This window comes from Carlito syrichta, unplaced genomic scaffold (genome assembly GCF_000164805.1).
Source record: "Carlito syrichta isolate Samal-C Ts95f unplaced genomic scaffold, Tarsius_syrichta-2.0.1 Scaffold304717, whole genome shotgun sequence".
In the NCBI taxonomy this organism is placed as follows: Eukaryota; Metazoa; Chordata; class Mammalia; order Primates; family Tarsiidae; genus Carlito; species Carlito syrichta.
Window position 1 is genome coordinate 304 of NW_007248813.1, and position 18215 is coordinate 18518.

The window sequence follows — 18215 nt, forward strand, 5'->3', positions numbered from 1 at the left end:
TTTATTGGCTATTTTAAAATATATTTATATTAAATAGATTTAGATAAAATTTCTAACGATTTAAGGATTATGTAAAAACCTGTGTAAATAAAATAATAAAACTTATTTAAAGCTTAACTTATTTAAAGCATATAAAAACTTATTTAAAGCATATAAAAGAAGACACACATGAATAGAAATGTGCATCCTTTCTGAGATGGAAGAATGTAATACAATGAGAATGTCGAGTTGATCTGTTCCATTAACTGTAGTGCCGGTCAAAGTCACAATGCAGGGTCAATGGAGGAGAGGTGTTCTTTTTAATCTAAAGACCTCTGGTTGCTTTGTAAAACTTTAGCAAGTTTTTCACCTAGGAGAATACATATATGAAAACAGCCAAGAAATGTGTGTGGAGGATGAATAATGGGTGTGGATCTAGCAGCATGCACATTGCTCTTCGTGTTCCATTGTGTGAATTATTTACTGTGCATGTGAATCAGTGTTGTAATCCCAGGCTTTTCTTTTACGTTGATATTTCCTGTTCAGTGTTTTCCAGGGTGCCTGACGATTCAGATTCGCACTGTCTTGTGTATTTTCATAGTGGTCTTAATCTATTCAGTGGCCCAAGGATGTGTGGTGAGCATCTCTACCTCATGAAGTGCACTAGGGGTAGGGGAGGGCATGCCATGGAGGGCTACCTGGGAGATCAGGGCCCAGAACTGCGGAGACAAGAGGGTGTCAGCAGAGATGTCAGGAACAGGCCAGGAGTGCCAGAGAAGCAAGTGAACAAAAGGGTCACCTAGCAGAGGACGGGGCAGAGTTTTCCTGGTAGAGGGAAACCCTGCTTCTTTAGAGTAAGCAGAGGATAGAAGCAAGGGCAGAATAACAGGTTGGAGCTGGATCATGAGCGACAGGAGGGAGTCAGGCAGGAGTAACAGGCTGGAGTCAGGCAGGAGTAACCTCAGATTGGATTCAGGCAGGAGTAACAGGATGGAGTCAGGCAGAGTGACCAGACAGAGCTGGGGCAGGGGTGACAGGATGCAGTCCGGCAGAAGTAACAGAATAGAGTCAGACAGGAGTCACAGGATGGTGTCAAGGTGGAGTAACAGGATGGAAGGAAAGGATGGAGTCAGGCAGGAATCAGAGGCAGAAGGAAAGGATGGAGACAGGGAGGATAATAGGATGGAGTCAGACAGGAGGAACAGGGTGGAGACAGGGAGGAGTAACAGGATGGAGTCAGGCAGGAGTAACCAGATACAGCTGGGAAAGTCGTGACAGAATGGAGTTGGGGCAAGATGAACAGATTAGAGTCAGGGAGGAGTAACAGGATGGAGTCAGGCAGGAGTAACAAGATGAAATCAGGCAGTAGTAACAGGATGCAGCCAGGTAGGAGTAGCAGGATCAAGACGGGCAGGAGTGATAGGATGGATCTGGAGCAAGAGTATCAGGATGGATTCAGATAGGAGTAACAAGAAGGAGTCAGGCAGGAGTAGCAGGTTGGATTCAGTAGCAGTAGTAGGACGCAGCTGTGGCAGGAGGAGCAAGATGGAGTCAGGCAGGAGTAACAGGATGGAGTCAGGCAGGAGTAACAGGATGGAGTCAGGCAGGAGGAACAGGATGGAGTCAGGCAGGAATCAGAGGCAGAAGGAAAGGATGGAGCCAGGCAGGAATAATAGGATGGAGTCAGACAGGAGGAACAGGATGGAGTCAGGCAGGAGGAACAGGATGGAGTCAGGCAGGAGTAACCAGATACAGCTGGGAAAGTCGTGACAGAATGGAGTTGGGGCAAGATGAACAGATTAGAGTCAGGGAGGAGTAACAGGATGGAGTCAGGCAGGAGTAACAAGATGAAATCAGGCAGTAGTAACAGGATGCAGCCAGGTAGGAGTAGCAGGATCAAGACGGGCAGGAGTGATAGGATGGATCTGGAGCAAGAGTATCAGGATGGATTCAGATAGGAGTAACAAGAAGGAGTCAGGCAGGAGTAGCAGGTTGGATTCAGTAGCAGTAGTAGGACGCAGCTGTGGCAGGAGGAACAAGATGGAGTCAGGCAGGAGTAACAGGATGGAGTCAGGCAGGAGTAACAGGATGGAGTTAGGTAGGAGTAACAGGATGCAGTCAGGCAGGAGTAGAAGGATGCAGTCAGACAGGAGTAACAGGATCAAAACAGGCAGGAGTGATAGGATGGATCTGGAGCAAGAGTATCAGGATGGATTCAGATAGGAGTAACAAGAAGGAGTCAGGCAGGAGTAGCAGGTTGGATTCAGTAGCAGTAGTAGGACGCAGCTGTGGCAGGAGGAACAAGATGGAGTCAGGCAGGAGTAACAGGATGGAGTCAGGTAGGAGTAACAGGATGGAGTCAGGCAGGAGTAACAGGATGGAGTCAGGTAGGAGTAACAGGATGGTGTCGGGCAGGAGTAACAGGATGGAGTCAGGCAGGAGTAACAGGGTGCAGTCAGGCAGGAGTAATGGAATGGAGTCAGGTAGGAGTAACAGGAGCAGTCAGTCAGGAGTAACAGGATGGAGTCAGGCAGGAGTGATAGGATGGATCTGGAGCAAGAGTATCAGGATGGATTCAGATAGGAGTAACAAGAAGGAGTCAGGCAGGAATAACAGGATGCAGTCAGGCAGGAGTAACAGGATGGAGTCAGGTAGGAGTAAAAGGATAGTGTCAGGCAGGAGTAGCAGGACGCAGTCAGGTAGAGAGTAACAGGAGCAGTCAGGCAGGAGTAGCAGGATGGTGTCAGGCAGGAGTAACAGGGTATAGTCCGGCAGGAGTAACAAGATAGAGTCAGTCAGGAGTAACAAGATAGAGTCAGGCAGGAGTAACAGGATGGTGTTAGGCAGGAGTAACAGGATGCAGTCAGGCAGCAGTAACAGGATGGTGTCAGGTAGAAGTAGCGGGATGCAGTCAGGCAGGAGGGCTAGGTTGGAGCTGGGGCAAGAGTAACAAGATGCATATAGGCAGGAGGAACAGGATAGAGTTGTGAGTGGGAGTAACAAGATGGAGTCAGGCAGGAGTAACAGGATGGAGTCAGGCAGGAGTAACAGGATGGAGTCAGGCAGAAGTAACAAGATAGAGTCAGACAGGAGTAACAGGATGGGGTTAGGCAGGAGTAACAGGGTAGAGTCAGGCAGGAGTAACAGGATGGTGTCAGGCAGAAGTAAAAGGATGCAGTTAGGCAGGGTAACAGGATGGTGTCAGGCAGGAGTAGCAGGATGCAGTCAGCAGAAGTAATAGGATGGAGCCAGGCAGGAGTAACAGGATGGAGTCAGGCAGGAGTAAAAGGGTGCAGTCAGGCAGGAGTAACAGGATGGGGCTAGGGAGGAGTAGCAGGGTAGAGTCAGCCAGGTGTAACAGGATGGTATTAGGCAGGAGTAACAGGATGCCGTCAGGCAGGAGGGCTAGGATGGAGCTGGGGCAAGAGTAACAGGATGGATTTAGGCAGGAGGAACAGGATAGAGTTGTGAGTGGGAGTAACAAGATGGAGTCAGGTAGGAGTAACAGGATGGATATGGGGCAGAAGTAATAGGGTGGATTCAGGCAGCAGTAACAAGTTGGAGCTGAGACAGGAGGAACAGGGTGGAGTCAGGCATAGGTAACAGGATAGAGTGGTGAGTTTGAGTAACAGGATGGAGTCAGGCAGTAGAAACAGGTTGGATCTGGGATAGGAGAAACAGGATGGAGTCAGGCCGGAGTAACAGGAGAGAGTAGTGGTGGAAATAACGGGATGGAGCTGCTGGGCTGGAGACAGGCAGGACTGGTGCCACCTGCTTCTCCCCAGGTCCCTCTCCTGATCTGGCAGCCGAGGAGCCTTGGAGGGCCAGGAGTGGCCAGGAGCCTTGAGGCCTGGCATGAAGGCACTGAAGGGCTGAGAACAGGAGGCCAGGATAAGGGACACTTTTGAGGAGGAGCCCCTGGGCATCCCGAGGGGCTATAGGTTTCTATCTCGCCTTCCCTAAGCGCCTGTGTCTTCCTCACTTCCCAGGTGGGCTGCCTGCCCTGGGCCTGGACCTCCAAGCCCAATAGTTCCCTGGTGATCCTCTCGTCCAGGGGTCAGCGCACAGCCCTGCCTGCACTGCCCTGCGAGTCTGTACACCATGCCCTGATCTGCTGCCTGGTGGGCACCCTCCCGCTAGCCATATTCCTGCGGGTGTCCTCCTTGCCAAAAATGATCCTGCTGTCTGGGCTCACCACGTCCTACATCCTCGTTCTTGAGCTCAGCGGATACACCAGAGCTGGGTAAGTGTGTGGATCCCTCGAGGAAAAAGACCCAAGTGGAGGTGTTGCTAAATTCTGGGTGTACAGCTATGTATTAGTCTGCTGGTTAGAAAACCAGTAACCAATTGTATACAAAATGGTAGTGCAGTGGCTTCTCCATTTCTTCTCTTCAACCCAAATTCTCAGGCCTCAGATTTCCCAGCGAGAGGTGGCTCTTGGCTCGGGTCCATTCCAGCAAGCTGTCTGTGGGTGTCACTCCCTGAGGGACACTCTGAATGGTTCTCAGGTTTGACGATAGGGTCTTGCCTTGGAAGTTTGGGACTGACTTCGGTTTTCCTCCTCCTCTTCCCCCAGGAGCGGCGCTGTCTCTGGGCGCAGCTATGAGCCGATCGTGGCCATCCTGTTATTCTCCTGTGCGCTGGCCCTGCACGCCAGGCAGGTGGACATCAGGCTGCGGCTGGACTACCTCTGGGCTGCGCAGGCAAGATGAGCTCTTTCTGCTTTCTGGGGTGGGGCTGAACAGAGCCTTCAGCAAGTGTCTGGTGATGGCTGCTGGCTGAGACACCCCCTGGCCATGTGGCCTTTGGAGGCCCCTGCTCAGCTGTGTGCAAGGGCTGAATGCCTTCCAGGGGTGGAGGAGACTTATGCTGGGGTTGCAAGGAGTGGAAGCAGCGTCCATGTGAAAGATAGCAGGGAAGGTTGTCGTGTGCATACGGTAGGAGCCTGTCTGATGGGGTCAGAGAGTGATTGTTTTGTGAAGCAGCGAGTTCCCTGTCTCCAAGCAGTGTGTACAGTTGAGGGTACAGAGGGGCTTGGCCTCTGTAGCCTGGAGAGTGGCAGCAGGTCTCATCAGAGTCATTGGGAAACACACGAAAAAACCAAAACTCACACCACCCACTCCAGATTTAGCAGGTCTGCAGGTGAGGGCCAGGAATCTATATTTCGGTACCCTGGGAAATTTTGATGCAAGAAGCATGAGCACCCCTCTTTGGGAGACTCCAAGGTGTAGAGGGCATGTGAACTGACCCCAGCCCCTGACCATGTGGGTATCAAGTTGGGGTAGGTGGGAGTGAGTCAGGCGACGACTGTCAGATATGTACCCTGAGCCCTTGCTGTGGAGCCAGATGCAGAGATGGCAGGAACTTACCTGTATCCACCCCGCAGTGGGGGGCAAGACAGCACGTGGGTGCTGGTGTGAGTGTGTCTGTATGTGCCCCCCTTCTCTCCTCATTCCTCTGCTCTGTGCTCCCCAGGCCTCTGTGAGCTGTGGCAGTCCATCATTTGGGACCAGGCTATGCAGGTTCAAAACTCATGTACAAGAATTTGCGGATTGTTTCAGCTTGGGAAAATTGCTCCACTTAGGTTTTCTCACCTGAGAACAAGCAATGGAGACTGATGAATATTAGCTTTAGGTAGTCTTATTATTTTGACACACTAAGAAGAGCTCTTTGTTGTTGGAGCTATTTAATCTTATTCAGTCCTCACAGCAGCACTGCCCAGGAAGTGGAATTACAGACGAGGAAACAGAGGCTGCAAAAGTGCCATGCCACGGTTGCGCAGCCAGAAAACAGCTGAGCTGGGATTCAGCTGCCATCTGCGTGACCCCTGGTGGACTTTGAACACCTGGAGAGAGCACTGTCTGAGGCCAGGCAGGAGCATTCTCACCCCAGAGCCTCGACTCTGCATCCAGGAAGGAAGCATGGGGCCCAGACATCAGGCAGGCATGGCCCAGGGGGTGGCTGGGAGGAAGCGGCAGCCAGAACTATTTGAGGGAGGCAGGCCCAGGCGCCATCATGCCTGCTGGAGTTGGGGAGCCTATTGATTTGTCATCCTTGTTCCTGAGGTCGAATGGACAGCAGGCCATGTGGTCAAGTAACCTAGACCCTGGTCAGCAGTAGCAGTGGTGACCAGGGTTGGCCTTGCATCAGGTAGGTCTTGTCCCAAATTTCAGCAGCTCAGTGTAGAGTTTGTGTGACTTTATCCAGTGACAGAACAAACTCCTTCTGCTCCAGCAGTAAAATGGAGGTGAGAACCCTAATGCAAGCATGCGCCAGAAATAATTGAAATTATCTTTCTGATGTGCTTGGCCACAGACCTTGTGTACAGTAGGGGCTTGGTGAGATGAGTAGCCCTTCATCTCCCAGCCTGCCACCCCTGATGGCCCCTGAGTCTGCTTCAGGGAGAGCCACTTTTGCGGGGAGCTCTTTCCGGGAAGGAGAGACAGGGAGGGGTGAAGGGCAGGTGTGAGAAGCATTTGGAGGCAGATTATCACTCAAATGAAAAAATTGAAAACAGCTGTTTCCTTTAGTTTTATTAATCTGGAAAAAACCAAAACAACCAAGTAGGTTTATGGCAGCACAACAGGGCAGGCTGCATATTTAAGATGATAGAGAATTATTTGTTGATTTGGTTAAACAAAAGAAAGAGCATATTCATATTCATACATATATATACACATACATACACGCATACTATGTATATATGTATATACATATGCTCATAAATGCTAGGTGGTTATTCTTTTATCTATAACATCTTTATTGAGATATGCTTCACATAACACAGTTTATTCAGTGCACAATTCAATGATTTTCAGTATATTCAGAGTTCTGTCACTGTAATCAATTTTAGAACATTTTTATCTCCTCCCCAAGAAACCTGTCCCCATTAGCTAACACTCCCCATCTCTCCCTAATGCCCCTTCCGTAGGCAACTGTCAATCTACTTTCTGTCTCTGTGGATTTTCCCATTTGGTTTATTCTTCAATCTGTACATTAAGTGAGTGCCTATTCTGGGCAGAAGTCACTCTGACCTGCTAGCCAGAGCCTGGAGTTAACCTTGCAAGTTGGGGAGATCTCCTCATTCCCAAGAGACACGCGATCCAGAGTTGTCTTAATTCCACACCTGGATTTCTGTTCCAGGGTGGGCAGGGATCACTGAGATCCCAAGCCCCTTCGCCAATCCTCCTGGGGCAGCGACACTGCGTGGTGAACTGATAGGCTGCAGGGCTGCCTAGAAAGAGCAGGCCCTGGGTTTCTACTGCAGACATGGAGGAGCCTCTGGTAGGGGCATGTTTGAGGGAAATACACCTGAATCTAACTTATCCCCCTAGAGGGATGTGTGCTGCAGCAGGGACGTGAAGCGTCACATGAGAAAGTCTGACTGTGGCCACGGGTTTTGAGAAGCAAAGTCAAGCACACCAGGGAAAAGCCACTGTGTTCCTGGGCCTTGTAGGAAGGATGGATGGAAGGATGAGGGGTGGGGTTGAGGGGAAAAGAGACAGGAACGTGGCAGAAAGAGGGAGCCTTCAGCAAACTCCATGCTACCAGGGATCAGAGCCCAACTGCAGGGGCTGGTGCCCCTTCTAGGCTCCCTCCCCTGTGGGCAGTGGGGCCCCAAAGCCAGGGTGACAGGACCTGATCACTGTCTCTGAAAGCACCCTCACAGTCAAGTGTGAAAGGAGCTGAAGGTGCCGGGGGAGCTCTGTAGGGAGGACATCTTGTGTGGTTATGGGGCCACCAACAGAGTATCTGGAAAGTGGTCCTGTAGGGTCCCGCCATAGTTGGCTATAAAGCAAGGGGGCAGTGGTGGATTTCCCAGGGGACATCGTGTGTGTATCATTCAGTCTGGGCTGAGAGTGGAGTGCACACTCCATGCGGGTGAGGCCAAGAGCCCTTAATGATGCTTGGACTACTTGCCAGATGGGAGTGGGTCCAGGGCAGCTCTGTGCTAGGGTGGAACCCAGGGCAACCACAGTGAGACGGGACTCTGGTTCCAGGGATCAGGGAGGGCCACCCCACAGAATTCGAAGCTTTCAGCCAAGGGAGGCAGCCAGCCCACAGCGACAATGCCGTGAGGGACTGTGTATGCTCCCTCACTCCTGGCCCCTGCTGGTGCCCCCCATTGGCCAAACTAGGCCAGAAGCAGGATACCAGAGAGTCTGTTGGTGGAGTCCTTGGATTGGCCTCCCTGAGACAGAGCGGGTGGGGAATGGGCCATGGATGCAGCACACACCTGTTCCTAGAGGGGAGATCTGGCCAGCTGCAGTTTGCCAGAGCCATGCCAGGTAACGGGAGAAAAGCCTCTTCATGACGGGCTGTGCCACCCAACTTGGTCTTTGCCTGGCTCCAGCTGCCTGTCCAGGGTGATCCAGCTGACTGGTCTGGGGAGATCTGTTGACCCAGCCATCAGCTGGCCCCTCTGGGTTAATAAGATCTTTTAGTTGTTACTACCTACTCAGAATTGAGGTGAATGGCCTTAGGAAGAGCCAGGAAGACTAGAACAGCCTGGGCTGACAAGATCAGGGTTTCTAGGTTATTTACTAAGGTACCTAATTGGCTCTTCGCTCTCAGAGAGCATTGTTGGGCCTTGGCTGTGACTCTTCTAGGTGACGGACACTCCTTGGGAGCATCATTTTCTCTCATCTGGGTAGGCCTGGCTTTCCCTTGGCTCTGGTGTTTCGTCAAATGTTATTAAATGTGATATTTGCCCCTGCCACGGGAATCTCCATCCAAGGATGCTACCTGGCAGTGTCCACCATGTAATGAGCCCCCAGCAGTTTCAGGACTAGAATGTTTTACCCCGGGCCTCTGAGCAGTGCAGGCAGGTCTGTAGGCTCTTGGGCTTGTGTGTCACAAAGGAAGGGTTGCCTAAATGGAACACACTGACCTATTTGCCCATGGATACGCAACAAAAAACACCACCCGCTTTCCCGTAACCCCAGCAAAACACAAAACTTTCTAGACTTTTTCTGTTTGCCCTTTGGATATTTAGGCATGTTGTATGGACATCAGAGTACCTCAAGCTATTGCAAAATTGCCAGGCCAAAGATTAGGTAGGTTAATTATTTACAAAGACTGGGTTAGTCATAAAAACCTACAAAAACACACGGGTTTCTTCCTTGTGATGACGTCCCAGTCTCTTCATCTTTAACTATTGAGGTGCTCCAATTGTGCTTTTTTTTTTTCTTTGAATTCAGTAGGTAGTCACCATGGTGAGTATAATTTCAGTGTTTATGCTACTTAGTACAGATGTAGCTAAAATGCCATATTTCTCTACCAATCAATGCTTAATTTAGGGCAGTTTTCATTTTGCATTTGCTATTAGTAACATTTAGAAGGAGGGTTCCTAAGATTTGGTCATGACCCAGACTTGGAATTCCTTGTCATAGGAGACAAGTTAGGCATCTAGTTTCACCTGTTACTCTAGTCATTTCTCAAGTGTGTTTCTTTCCACATGTGTGACAGTAACACTTGTCTTACAGGGTTGTTGGGAAGTTTGCATCATACAAACCACGGTCACACTTCTTGAACTCTGAAATACTATAAGCATATTAGTCATCTTTGTTCTCTGTTACTGACTGTAGATTTCATGTCGGGACTTTGGATGAGGACCTCCTCATATATAGCTTTTATTGAAGAATGAATGATTCCAGAAGTATCCCAGCTGTGTCTTGTAGAACACTACCCTGGACACCCCCCAGGAGCCAAACCTTGATGTGGAACCTCAGGCCCCCACCTCCAGTAATGCACCACATCTACTAGAAACACACCCTTTGCCCATCTGGGAAGTACACCTGCAAACTCTGGTGGGCCACCACTTTGTAACTACACATATTGGAGGGCGACCTCCCAAAAAAGGGAATTTTTTTTTTTGGAGGGTGGGTCCCTTGTAGTGCAGGCTTCCCCCGCTAAGTTAAGTGCCTAACTGTCGCTTCACTCTTACAGAGCAATGTTAGGCCTTGGCTGTGATTCTTCCAGCTGAGGGACACTCCCTGGGAGAGTCATTTTTTCTCCAATCTGGATTGGCCCGGCCTTTCCTTGACTTTGGTGTTTTGTTAAATGTTATTAAATGCAGTATTTGCCCCTGCCACGGGGATCTCTGTCCAAGGAACCCATCCGCATCAGTGTACCAACTAGCATTGTGAGAGGCTGTATTTGGCTTCAGTGAATTTTGGGGGGGAAGATTCTTTCAGTGCGTTTGCCCAATTCATGATAGATGATTTATGAGCATACCTGCCCACACGGTGCCAAGTGTTTGGCAGTTTTTGACCAAAAACAGCATGACTCCCATGCCCTACCCTCCCTATTCATTCTATCTCACCCCAAGCAACTTCTTTTTGTTGTTTCCTTGGATGAAAGAAGTCCACAAAGGGATACGTTTTGCCAGTGTGGAAGAGGTGTAACAAAAAATGGCAGAAGCACTAAAAGGCATCAAAATTGATGAGTTCAAAAACTGTTTTGAGCAGTAGAAAAAGTGCCTTGATAGGTGTATTGCATCAAATGGAGAGTACTTTTAAGGTGATTGAAGTTTAAACATGGAAGAATAAGCATAATTTTTTATAAATAGACTGGGGCTTTGGGGACTCTCCCCTCATAGAGTGACCACCTGCCTCTACCCAACAGGCACTTAATGAGCACCTGAAGTATAACCAGCCCTGTGCGAGGGATGCTCACACGACCAGGTGTAACGCCTGTTCTCACATGCTCATTGGCTGTTAAAGGAATCAAACATGTCAGTCACAGATAATTTCAGTACAGTGAAGAAAGTACTGTGTAAAATTTAGCTGCACCCTGACCCAGGCTAGAGGATAGGAAATATCATTTAATGATAGTTGAGTCTTGAAGAATAAATAGGAATTGGCCAAGGGAAGGTGGTGGAGTGCTAGATAGGGCAAGTGTGTGTTTTTGCTAAGATGGTTGTTTTGTTAAAAATTTGTTTATAAAATTGAACTGTTTGCTTGAAACTGGAAAAGATAGCAGATTTTAAGTGTTCTCGCCCTCCCCCGCTGCCCTGTGACAACTTTGGATGGTGATGAGTGTGTTAGGTAAATTGATTGGGATAATCATCACCTGATATATAGGTATGTCAAACCATCACACTGTACACTTTGGATATATACAGTTGTTTTTATTTGTCAATTAAATATTTTAAAATAAAAATATCCACAAAGACTGATCAAATCTGGATCTTGAGAGCAAAAAATTTAATATTGGTCAGTGGAAAAAAATATCTGCTGATATGGTGAATGACACTGGCTTAACATTTGAAAATAAAATCAGTACTTCTTCCTTCCTGTGATAAACCTCACAACATATTATCAACTGTATATATTGATGAGGTTACTTGCAAAAAAATTTGTTAAGGTATTTGCATCTTTGTTTATGAAGAATATTATTTTGTAGTTTTCATATAATGTCTTTGTCTGGTTTTGGTATCAAGACTATGCTGTCCTCTTAGAATGAGAGGAACATTTTTCTATCCTTTTTAAATTTTCTGGAAGAGTTTGTATAGAATTGGTATTACTTCTTCCTTAAATGTTTGGTGAAATGAAGCCCCCTGGACCGGGATTTTATTTTGCAAGAGGGTGAGTAAGAAAATTTTTCACTAAAAATTAAATTTATCTAAAGGTATAAGGTTATTCAAGCTTTCTATTTCTTTATGAGGTAGCTTTGGAAGTTTGTGTTCTTTCCTAAAAGTTGTCAAGTTTATTGACATAAATTGGTTATTATATTCTCTTATTATTTTTAATATTTATAGAACCTGATCTATGTTATTTAATTTCCTCTGATTACTTTGAGCTTAATTTATTATTTTGTAAAATATTTACTTTTTTATTTTATTTTTTTTAGAGATAGGGTCTCACTTTGTCTCCCAGGCTGGAGTTTTATGGTGTGATCATAACTCTCTACAGCCTTGAACTCCTGTGCTCAAGCAATCCCTCCACCTGTGGAATAACTGGGACTACAGGCGTGTGCCACTATGCCTGGCTAATATTTTAATTTTTTGTAGAGACGAGGTCATGTTATGTTGCCCAGGCTGGTCTTCAACTCTTGGCCTCAAGTGATCCTCCTACCAGGGCTAATTTTCTCTTATTATTCTGGTTTCTTAAGGTGATTTGAAAGACTTCTTTCTTCTTTGTGTTAACAAATTTTCCCCTAAGAACTGTTTAGCTGAACCCCACAAATGTTGATATTGTAAGTAGCTTCATTTTCCTTTGGTTTGTACCAAATGAAATTTCTAATTTTCCTTTTGATTTCTTCTTTGAACCCAAAGCTATTAAGAAATATATTTTTTAGTTGAAGATTTTTTGGAAATCTTTGTTACTGACTTCTAATGTAATTGTATTATGATTAAATAACACACTCTATATGGTTTGAGATTTTTAAAATTTCTTGAGTCTTGCTATATTGTGTGTATTCCATATGTCCTTAAATAGAATGTGTATTCTGTTGCTGTTGGGTGGTATATTTAAAATGTCAGTTAAATCAAGTTGGTTGACAGTGTTCTCAAGTACTGAAATTCTTGACTGATTTTCTGTCTAGTTATTATATTAATTTTTGAAAGAGGTGTTGGACTATCCAAGTATAATTATAGTAGAAGTTTTTACAGTTCTATTAATTTTTGCTTCATGTATTTTGATTATGTTATTAGGTACACAAATATTTAGGATTATGTCCTCTTGACAAATTAGCCCCTTTATCACCCTGTAGCAATATAGAAAGACCCTTTTTCTCCCATGTAATATATTTGGTTCTGAAATATACTTTGTCTGATATTTATATTAATAATCCAGCTTTCTTATTTTATATTTTTTTTAACATTTTACTTTTAGCCTATTTGTATCTTTTTATTCAAAGTGGATTTCTTATAAGCAACATACAGTTGGGTCTTGCTTTTTGGTTCAATTTATAAATCTCTGCCTTCTAATTAAACTATTCAGGCCATTTACAATGTAATTATTGATGTGACTGGACTTTAATCTACTATAGTGCTGTATTCTATTTGTCCCATCTATTTTTTTTTCATTTTATCTTTTTCCGATCTATTTTTGGATTAATTATTTTTCTTATTCTCCTTAATTATTTTTGCTTATTAGCTATAAGTGTATTATTATTATTATTATTATTATTTTTAATTATGATGTTGTGGGGTACAGTTAAGGGTTAGGTATACAATTACGTTTCATTCAGGTACCCTGCTGATATGAGGTGTTTCCCCGTTCCCAGACAGATATTTGCTACTGTTAATCCCATCCCCCTCCTCCCTCAGTGTTGTATTATTTTAACAAATATTTATCATAGTTTATCTTCAAGTAATATGATGCCACTTCACACATAGTATAAAAACAACAAGACATGTCTGTAATTGACTATATGCTTGTGTCCTTCCTAAATTCACATGTTGAAATCCTAGCTCCCCAATGTGATGGCTTTAGGAGATAAAGCTTTTGGAGGAAACTAGGGCATGAAGTTGGGAGTCCTCATGAGCGGGATTAGTGCCCCTTATGAAGGAGGCCCCAGAGCACTCTCTTACCCTTTCTGCCTTATGAGGACATAGTGAGAAGTTGGCCATCTGCAGCCAGGAAGTGGGTCCTCATCAGACCTCAGCCATGCTGGCACCCTGATCTCAGACTTCCTGGCTTCCTGAACTGTGAGAAATAAGTGTTTGCTGCTTAGGCCACCCAGTCTGTGGCAACTCATTTTAGCAGTCCTGAATGGACTAAGGCAATGTCCATTCTTCGATCCCAGGTTTTTGCAAATGTCATAGATTTTATTTGAACACGTGTAATAAACCCCTCAATATATTGTTATTATTTCTATCATGAACATTTAGTTATATATTAAAAATATTTAATAAGAATTTTTCAGTATACTCACATACTGTGATTTTGGGTAGTTTTCATTCTTCTGTGTAGATCTAGGCTTCCATCTGGTACCATCTTCCTTCTGCTTGAATGACTTGCTTTAACACATCTTGCAGGTCTGTTGGTGATTAATTCTTTCAGATTTTGTATGTCTAAAAATCTTTATTTTGTCTTGATTGAAAGATATTTTTAACTGGGTATGGATTCTAGGTTGATGATCTTTTTCTCATTTTTAGTATGGTTTTTCTCTCAGTATCTGTGGGATACTAAAATCTTAAGATGCTCAAGTCCCTGGTATAATATGGTATATTATTTGCATATAATCTGAGCATACCCTTCCATATACTTTATTTATTTTTTAAAAATATTTTTTATTATGATGTTGTGGGGTACAGTTAAGGGTTAGGTATACAATTACGTTCCATTCAGGCACCCTGTTGATAAGAGGTGTTTGCCCGTCCCCAGACAGATATTTGCTACTGTTAATCCCATCTCCCCCCCCCCATAGTTTCTCAGTACCGTCAGTCATTTTCTTATAGTATTACATTGGATGTTCAAGGTCCATTATATGAGTGAGAACATGTGATACTCGGATCTTTGTTTCTGTGAGAGGTCACTCAGTATTATAGACTCTAGTTCCATCCAGGTTGCTGCGAAACTCATGATTTTGTTCTTTTTTATGGCTGCATAGTATTCCATCGTGTATATGTACCACATTTTTAAAATCCAGTCCTCCTTTGATGGGCAGCATGGTTGCTTCCAGGTTCTTGCTATTGTGAACAATGCTGCGATAAACATACATGTGCAGGTATCTTTTTTATAGAGTGATTTGATTTCTTCAGGGTATATTCCCAGTAGGGGGATTGCAGGGTCATATGGGAGGTTGATGTTTAGGGCTTTTAGGAATTGCCACACTGCTTTCCACAGAGGTTGCACTAGTTTACACTCCCACCAACAGTGTAGAAGTGTTCCCTTTTTGCCACACCCTCTCCAGCAGCTGTTATTTTTTGAGTTGTTGATGATTGCCATTCTGACTGGGGTTAGGTCCCTTCCATATACTTTAAATCACCTCTACATTACTTATACTCCCTAGCACAAAGCAAATGCTGTGTAAGTAGCAGTTATATGCTGTATTGTTTAGGGAATAATTACAAGAAAAAAGTCTGCACATGCTCAGTACAGATGCGGCTTGTAACTCCAAATCTGAGAGGGTGTGCACGTAATGTTTACCTATTCCAAAGAAGTCACCTGGAGGTCCAGCAGGGAAATACATTGGTTTATTCAAACTTACAGGAGGCATGGATGGCTGTCAGTTAAGAATCTGCACCTTAGGGGAGTATAGTAAGCAGTTTTACAGTGAAAGCAATCAAGTTAATCACTCACATTCCTATGTAGTGTTTACATTACTTTGATTAAGCATGACAATTAAATTGTTTTCAGCTTTGCTTTGTCTTCTGCTTCCCATGACTCACCACTGGGAACAGGCATACCCTTCAGAGATCAGCCCTGGTCAAAGGCTGCCCCTTGAGTGAGAGGATAGGAAGAGGTCAGGTATAGGAACAATCCGTTTCTGGACAGTGCCCCATACAACTATTCATTGTTTTATGAATATTTTTGATGTGTGGTAGGTTGAATCCACAGACATGGAACCCACAGATAAAGAGGACTGACTGTAATCTAATGATGTTGTTCTACTATCTTCTGTCTAGCATTGTTTCCAGTGAGAAGTCTGCTGTCATCTTTATCTCTGTTTCTCTGTATAAAATATATTTTTTATCTAGATTCTTGTGATTTTGAGTTGGAGTCTTACTCCATCGCTCAAGTTGGAGTGCAGTGGCATGCTCATGGCCACCCCAGCGTTGACCTGTTGGGCTCTGGCGATCCTTCTGCCTGAGCCTTCCAAGTAGCCAGAACTATAGGCTCATGCTACATGCCCAGCTAATTTTTAAATTTATTTTAGAGTTGATGTCTCGCCAAGTTGCCCAGGCTGGTCTTGAACCTGCGGGCTCAGGCTATTTAGGTTTTTAAGACTTTTTTTGAATCACTGGTTTTAAGTACTGTGATTATAATGTGCCTTGATGGAGGTTTTTTTTTTTTTTTTTTTATTAATGCTTTATGTGCTTTGGGTTTGTTGAGATTCTCAGATAGGTAGGTTTAGAGATTCCATAAATTTGGAAAAATATTAGCCTTTATTTCTTCCAATTTTTTAATTCATCTCATTCATTTTTTTCTCTCTCCTTCAGGAACACCAGTTATATATGTATTAGGCCTCTTGAAGTTATCTTGCACCTTACTAATGCTTTTGCTTTTCTCTGTTTCTTTTTTGATGGTTTTTACTACTATTTTTTTCAAGTTTACTGATGTTTTCTACGGAAGTGTCTAATCTATTGTTCATTCCATCCAGTGTATTTTTTATCTCAGATATCATGGAAGTTAGATTTGAGTCTTTTTTATATCTTCTTTGTCTCTACTTAACATGTTTCCTTTAGCTTCTTGAACATACGGAATACATTTATAATGACTATTTTAATATCCTTAGCAAACTATCATACCATCAATTGTACCCAAGTCAATATTGATTGATTTATTTCTCTTCTCATCAAGACTTGTACTTTTCTGCTTCTTTGCATATATTAATTTTAATGGAATATTAGACATTTTGAATTTTACTTTCTATATGGTGGATATTCTTGTAATTCTAAAATTAGGTAAGTTACTTGGCAACACTTTGATCTTTAGGGGTCTTTCTTTTAATATTTGTTAGGAGGAACCAGAGGAACATTTATTCTAGAACAAATTTTGCCCACAAAACTCTTTTCAGTACTCTCCCTTATGCTTGGTAAATTATAAGAGTTTTCATTCTTGCTAAGAAAGGCAAAAACTATTGGCAGTATTGTGTGAGCTTTGGGCGCTGTTCCTTATAATTCTTTTGGATGATGGCTTATGCTAATTAATCCTTAACACAAGACTTGACAAGGCCCCTCTGCAGGTCTCCAGAACGTTCCCTCCTCTCTGGTGTCACTATGAACTCAAGCTGTCTTGGGCTCCTTCGTCTCCCAGCCTTGTCAACTCTGGGAAACTCCCAGGCTTCATATGCACTCTCTCCATGTGTAGCTTGGAACCCCTCTCCAAGCAGTATATCAGGCCATTAAAGGCCTCATCACTTATTCCCATCTCTCAGATATCATTATGTTTCATTGCCTCATGTCCAGTATTCAGAAAGTTGTTGTTTTGTATGAATTTTGTATTGTTTCTAGGAAGGCAGATTTAATCCCTATTACTCAGTTGTGTGTGTGTGTATGTGTGTGTCGGAGTCTCATTTTGCCACCCAGGCTGGAGTGCAGTGGCACATTCATGGTCACCACAGCCTCAACCTGCTAGGCTCAGGTGATCCTTCCACCACAGCCTTCCAAGTAGCTGGAACACAGGCATGTGCCACCACACCTGGCTAATTTTTTGACTCATTGTAGAGATGAGGTCTCGCCAAATTGCCCAGGCTGGTCTCAAAGCCCTGGACTCAGGCAATCCTCTCACCTAATCCTCCCAAGTGCTGGAATTACAGATGTGAGCCACCATGCCTGGCTCATATTTTTCAGAAGTAACACTTCACATGGCTATTTAAATGTCTTTGACCTCAATAAGTGATTGTATCCCCATGTAAGAGATGAGGGCCCAAGTAAATAGCCAAAAGTCAGAACTGAAATCTGCCAAGTCCTAGATGGACACATTCTCGCTGACACCACACAGACCACCCTTCAGGAACCTGATCCTGCCAAATGAAGGACAGTCCAGAGTGGAATGGCATTCCTGTGAGAGCTATCACTAGGCAGGGTGTTGTAAATACAGCCAGGAATCTACCTTGCTCCACCTTAGTCAAGATTTCACATGAATGCATGGGTGGAGGGCTTCACTGAAGAATTAGATCCAGGTTAGAAGGATCTGGCATAACTTTCATGTAGAATGAGAGTTCCTAAGGCTCCAGAAGTTGCTTTCTGCACACAATATGGATGATTTGTGGGAAGCAGCTTGATAGCAGTCTGACAGTTGCCATGCAATGAGAAGGAAGATGTCCCTGAGTCTCTCAATGCCTTGCTGTGTCTGAGCACAAGAAATTCACCTGCAGGGCCTGACTCACATGCAGCATGGTTTTGCTCATCTATGACAAGCCTACAGAATTCAGTCCTGCTAGTGAAGGCTCTTCTGTATTTTCCTCTCAAGAATGGAAAATATCACCTCGGTTCTTCTCAATTCAAAAACAGCAAAACATTGGTAGCCCCAGGTTTTGCGATGTGAAAATGGAACCTTCTGCTTTGAGGCACTGGAGACCTTCTGAAACAGCAGATCCTTCAGACATCCCCTTGAACATTT

General features: G+C 44.6%; 1 protein-coding gene across 1 annotated transcript in view; it reads left to right on the top strand.

Moving 5' to 3' along the window:
- Positions 1-525: 525 nt before the first annotated feature.
- The window catches only part of LOC103263091 (adenylate cyclase type 1), a gene marked incomplete at its 5' end in the record, with an annotated part of 42329 nt that continues 24639 nt past the window's right edge, over positions 526-18215 (top strand). Inside the window, 3 exons of the mRNA XM_008060765.1 lie at positions 526-615; positions 3969-4222; positions 4556-4682. Of these exons, the coding sequence (XP_008058956.1) occupies positions 526-615; positions 3969-4222; positions 4556-4682 (471 nt within the window). The remainder of the gene's footprint in view (positions 616-3968; positions 4223-4555; positions 4683-18215) is intronic.